The 6,163-nt window shown below is 31.2% G+C and overlaps 1 protein-coding gene across 1 annotated transcript; it reads right to left on the reverse strand.

The window, feature by feature from the left end:
* Positions 1–1,682: 1,682 nt before the first annotated feature.
* LOC101514501 (coatomer subunit epsilon-1-like) lies at positions 1,683–4,984 on the reverse strand. Its single transcript, XM_004486454.4, has 6 exons — positions 4,619–4,984; positions 4,390–4,541; positions 4,137–4,272; positions 3,434–3,589; positions 3,087–3,166; positions 1,683–1,956 (listed from the first exon to the last, which is right to left on the reverse strand). Exons 1-6 carry the CDS (start codon positions 4,868–4,870, stop codon positions 1,863–1,865), a joined length of 870 nt encoding a protein of 289 aa, XP_004486511.1. The 5' UTR covers positions 4,871–4,984; the 3' UTR covers positions 1,683–1,862.
* Positions 4,985–6,163: the final 1,179 nt, after the last annotated feature.

Raw genomic sequence — 6,163 nt, forward strand, 5'->3', positions numbered from 1 at the left:
ACTTTCAACAACACGTTTATAGAAAAACTATTATAATTAACGTTAATAAAGTTTCTAAAAATTTCTTCAACACTCAAACTATCACAATATAAAATTTTAACCAAATAAAAATTGAGTTTGTAGTGAATAACGATTTCTATTGATTAAAACATAATTTAGTTTTTATAAAGACTTCTACCAGATGAAAATAATAACAACCACATTATAAATTATTGAAAAATAAATAAAAATATATTTCATACACTACTAATAATAGAGAAAAATATGGGTCTTACATTTAACCATTCCTAAAATGGTACATACATGGAATCATGCGAATTAAATACCAGATCTAAATGGGAAGCAAACAAGATTTTCTTTGACAAGTGACACTCCATAAAAATATGTAAAATTGTCTCATTATCTTGCCCACAAAAAGCACACAATGGATTACAACTGATCCCTCTTTTAAAAAGATCGTTTTTTACTTGCATTTTTGCATTTAGAATCCTCCAAGTAAAATGAGTGTGTCTTAGAATATTTTTTTTTTAGGCTTAATTGCAGTTTTGGGCCCCCTATTTTAGCTGAATCGCGAAAGTAGTCCCTCCATTTTGTTTCTCCCCAGTTTTGGTCCCCCAAACAGAATTTTAGTCCAAAACTTGATGAATTTTTTTTTTAAAACCGTACTACACCATTTATGGTCATATATTTCAGGTACAATTGTTGCAAATGAGATCTTGAGGCATTGTGTGACTTAAATAAATGCAAAAAAAAAATGAAATTTCATCAAGTTTTGGGCCAAAATTCTGCTTGGAGGACCAAAACTGGGGAGAAACAAAATGGGGGGACTACCTTCGCGATTCAGTTAAAATAGGGGGACCAAAACTGCAATTAAGCCTTTTTTTTATTTTTCACAACCTTTTCCACACTTCACATAAAAAATAGCATATCGTGAAAGGGACATTCCAACACTGAATTATCCTCCTATAACAAATTTGATGACCAGCTCCTATTCTCAAAATACCAGCTTTTTCTACATCTAAACGAGTTTACAAAATACTTCTCCATGTATAATTTATACTCGTAGGAAAATATTTTGCTTTAAGACATTGTGAGACCAATAAATCTTCATTTCCGCATTACACATCGTCCTTGATTAGACATCAAGGTTAAAATATCAAAGCTTACATCAGTACTAATGCTATAAAGAAAAAAAAAAGAGCACAAGTAGTAAAAGGAAGTGCACACAAAGGTATAATGCGCCATCAGGTGTCTTGCATCTTAGTCCTTCCGATCAAAGCCCATAATTATCTAGATCACACTAGATGCTAAATTTTGAACGAAATGACTCATTGTATGAATAACATTTCATTAATGATAGTACTTCTACTGTTCGATCCTAAATTGTTAGTGTCCCTTGACTTTCATCATCTCTTCATAATTTAATTTCCCACTTTAACCGAATTTTGGTATTCATGTCTTTATAGATATTTACTGCTACTACTTTTTTGTCAAAATTTATCACACGATCGTAACTCAAAGTCTCACGTGCTTATTATCTTTGGCAGAAGCTCCACACAGTCGTAAATTTGCTTTACATAACACCTATGGGTATTTCTTGTTTTTCAGGTAAAAATATGGTGTAAATGAACTTGCATAGTAGTAAAAATTAATATCAGCTGTAATTTTTGCAACATCAAGACTTAAGTAAAACAAATATATTATATAGTCATAAAATTTGAAACTTTTTAAATTCTATAACACATTTATCCAACTGATTATGTTTTAAGATATGCAATCAATACAATAGCCCACGATAAGGTGTTAAAACTGCATGGGAAGACCACACCATTCAAATCATGAAAGATAATTGAATCATGAGCTCATGAAACAGATTGTAGCGCTCTATCAAAGCTTTCTTCAGCTGCTGATACCCTCTTGACAAGTACATGGTCTGGGTGTGAAAGTTTCAGCTGGCTGCAAAACAGTACAAAAGTACAAGTTACTCACTAGTGGAAAATCCTCTTTCTCAATCTCATTAACACTTAAAGGACATATCCATTTCATAGATTTTGCTGATGCAAGCTATTTAAGACGGAAATTAAAGAGGAAAACAAAAATATAAAGTATGCCAATTTCCCTAAGCATCAAGACCTTTAGATTACTACAGGTATTCAAAATAGTTCCTTAAATAATTAAACAGAACCAAAGTGTATAAACACGTGTTTAAAAAAAATATATCACACATTTTCTATACATTACATATATATGATATCAGAGTTTTGTACTTGTCATTTTGCAGTTTCACTGCTGGAGTTGTACTATGGTATTTGATTCTGTTCATACTTAAATACTACTAGGAAATAATAGAAATTGGGACTAAGTTATGTACTCTTATTCATACAATTGATCTTATGTTACTAATCTACATTTACTATTTATTGAATGGTGCGTTTAAAATGTAAATAGTTCAGTTACGAAACAGTTTAAGTGAGATTTGACAAAAATGAATCATGTCTGGGAAACAAGCAAAACTCAACTGCAACGCAGTTCGGTCACTAATATATATGATCCATGATATATTTATGGTTTAATATCAAGCCTCAACTGAACCAACATGGATAATGATACCCCACCTACTTATGACCTCCTACTCCAAGGACCAACTCCATGACAGGGTGTGGATCCAGATCATACCATTCTAAACCCAAAAGATTTTAACAATTTGCATTAATATAAATTCTAGCACTGTATTCCACAGCTTTTCACTGAAAGAGTCCAAAAGATTGCTTTGAATAAATTTAAATATCAGGACATTAGTGAAACTTGAGAGCTACAAACAAATGGCTCGCAAACAACGACCTAAGGACATTAGTTGGGGAGACAAATTCCTCATACAATTATTCCCAGCAGGCCTTCACTCACTAAAATTTCAGAGTTGGTTCAGAATTTAGTAACAGTTTTTTCAAGGAACAAAAGATTCAACGGGCCTTACAGGTACGTACATCCATGCTATATATATTTTCAATGAAAAACATACAAGTGAGGGAAATTGGGACTAGGTTATGTACTGTTATTCATACAATAAAGATGTCCAGAGAGCTTACCTGAATGATTTAGAAGATGGTTTGCCAAGGTGAAGACAACATACAACTAGATTAGCCAGTGTTTCTGGATCTCTAGCATCCTGTACAAATCACAAAGAGTTTGTTCACCACAAACACCATTTCCAAACCCAATAATTACCCTACCAAACTCTAAAGCCAACATAATTTCAATGTCTATTTAAAAGAAAATCGAACTATTTAAAAGTGAAAAGGCAATATCAAACTTCAAAAGTTTCTGAAAACCACGGACACGATTTAAATGAAAAACAGGATGCAATATCAAAAGTTTAGTCAAATGAAAATGAAACGTAAATAGTAACATAATAAGAAATGCAAAATAAACTTGCCTTGTTGAGTGCTTCAACCAAAAGAGTCTCAGCTTCATCAAAGTTACCCATTTGCATGCAGCAAACAGCCTTGCCATTCAAGAGCAAACTAGTTGACTGATATCTCTCAGACAAATCTTGGAAGATCAAATGTGCCTCCTGGATCTTGGATCCTCCCTAATCCAACACCACTAACACACATCACATTCCAAATTCACCAACCAAAACATCAATTTTCTTACATGTTTTCATTTTTAGAATTGACACTTTTCATTTCGATAATAATAATCTATGTATCACAGACGCTTCAGATTAAATGTGTCCAGTGTCCAACATTGACACATGTAGTTACACTCAATTAGTTCCATTTTTCGTTCTACTGTGTCGAAAATTGATTAGTTCAGTCAAAACTGAGTATAAGATAAAATGATTTATGTTTGGATAGTTCACATGAAATTGAGTTGAACAATAAATTTGAATGTAAAAATCAAATGTGAAGGCAAAAGCTACAAATCCCAGCATCAAGTTAAACCCAAAGACAACATCAATTCTAATAAAAAAAACTACTAACATGTGAAAATCGATTTTAAGTCTTCAAAATCACTTTTCGCTCTCTCAAAAGTGAATCCAAACATACACTTAAATTATTACTAGTGTTTACATGTCAATCTGTCTATGCTTCATGTATAATAATCATTTATTTATTATTTTAATTTAAAATTACCACAGACAAATCAAGCCACGCATTGGCAAGTTGAGTGAGTGTATGATCCTCATCAATCTGCTGCATAATCCTAAGTTGTCTCTCAGCATAATCAGACCTATGCATCTTAATGAAGATTTGCACATTCAACGCATGCCTGAATACAAATCCGGATACAATCACTAACAAAGCATGACATCCTAATATTCTTATTATTATTTTGAAATTGATAATATGAATGAATAAATCAAAAGAAATTGAGAAATTTTTTTACAGTTCCATAGTTCCACCAGCATTAGTATATTTAAGCGCCTCATTAAAATCCTGTTCATGCAAAAAGATGATCCCAGCAACAAGTCTCAAGGTAGCGTTGTTTCCAATAGCAGGATCAGCGAGCCATTCTTTGATACTAGAAATCGCGGATTCCTACTAGACGAAGAATAATCAAGTTAATGAGAAAATGAAATTGAAACGAGAAATTGAGAAGAATGAGAAATGGAGACCTTAGCATCGGGAGAGGAGAAATAGAGAGCGAGCAATTTAACGGCCTGAAGAGGTGTAGGAGCGGAGCTATTGATCTCAGAGATAACGAACTGTAACTGTCCAAGTGCGATGTAGCAACGGTGGACGAGAGTATCGCGCTCGACGACGTCGTCTTGTGAAAGGCCGTTAACGTCGCTGCTATTGATGGCGGCTTGGTATGCACCGAGGTAGAAGTTGTTGCGGAGGTTGAACAAGTGATCTGGTGTTGCCATTGATGAGTGGATCTAGATCTTGAAGAATTGTTACGATACTGGTTCTATAATAGATGACAGATTTGCAGAAAATGAGAAAGAGAAAAAGAAAATCGAAGTGTGTTGTTTAGATTTGCAATGGTGATGAAATTGTTTTGGGCTGTTATTATCAATTGGACTTGGGCCTCTTTCTTTTTCTTTTTAGTTTCTTTTCTCACCTCACATAAACTTTGGAAGTATATTTTTGGGAAGAATACTGTTTTTTACCCTCTAAAAATATATTTTCATATAAAACTAATATTTTTCCATCGGGAAAATATACTTTCAAGACAACTTCTCCAGTATTATTAACAAAAAACAATGTAATAATATTATTAAAGCTTTAATTAATAATTAAGTTAGTTTATTATTAATTTATCTATATTAATATTGATTAAATCAATAATATGTTTGTTCAACTACTCTTTAATTAATTTAATAATATTAAAATATGTTAATTTATAAATGTTCTGTAGAAGGAGATAAAAAGTAGTTCTTTTTTTATTTTACGTTTATTTTTTAATTTCATTTCGGAGTTTATGGTTTATTATTATTTTGTACAAAATGAGTGTGTTTCCACCTCAAATTTTCTTTGTCCTTGAGTGAGCTTCACAATTTTTTTTCCAATAGTGAAAAGCGTCTTGATAGCTTGAGCATAATGGATATTTATAAACTACAATTAACTTTAAGGATTAAATATATTTTTAATTCTAATAAAATTTTGAACTTTCAATTTTAATTCTTTTTAAATAAAAATACAATATTTAGTCACTTATTATATCCACTTATTTTCCCAATTGCAATTATATTATTTCCCTTAAAATACAATAAATATCCAATTTTTCAAAATTTAAATATTCATTTTAAAAAGTTCAAACTCAACATCAGAAAATACTTTAAGGTTCTAGGATTTTCATTCTTCCACTTTTATGATCTGATGTTAGAAATAATACTTTAAGATTTCTTCTAAAATGATTTTTTTGGTCCATCAATATTTTCGTATAATTGGATGTAACACATATTCTATTTCTTTTAGAGTTTTTAATTGTATTATTATTATTCAATAAAATGTTGCTCTTGGAAACAAATATTTTTCACTTACCGCTCTACAATCTAGTTTTTAAAGAAATAAATGTATAATAAAATTTTAAAAAACAATAAACTTATATATTGATGCATAATAACCATTAACCATCCCTCACATTAAACTAAAACCATAAATCTACTATCTATCTAAAAAACAAACATTCCTTTGATTATCCAAAAATACCCTCA

This window comes from Cicer arietinum, chromosome 1 (genome assembly GCF_000331145.2).
Source record: "Cicer arietinum cultivar CDC Frontier isolate Library 1 chromosome 1, Cicar.CDCFrontier_v2.0, whole genome shotgun sequence".
Classification (NCBI taxonomy): Eukaryota; Viridiplantae; Streptophyta; class Magnoliopsida; order Fabales; family Fabaceae; genus Cicer; species Cicer arietinum.

Bases quoted from the DNA above. Each gene is read 5' to 3' on its own strand.
- LOC101514501 (XM_004486454.4), bottom strand. From the start codon at position 4,870: ATGGCAACACCAGATCACTTGTTCAACCTCCGCAACAACTTCTACCTC. The intron at 3,167-3,433 runs GCAAGTTTATTT...TGATTTGTACAG, and splicing joins TGGTTGAAGCACTCAACAAG to GATGCTAGAGATCCAGAAAC. The intron at 1,957-3,086 runs GTAAGCTCTCTG...ACTGTTTTGCAG, and splicing joins CCATCTTCTAAATCATTCAG to CCAGCTGAAACTTTCACACC.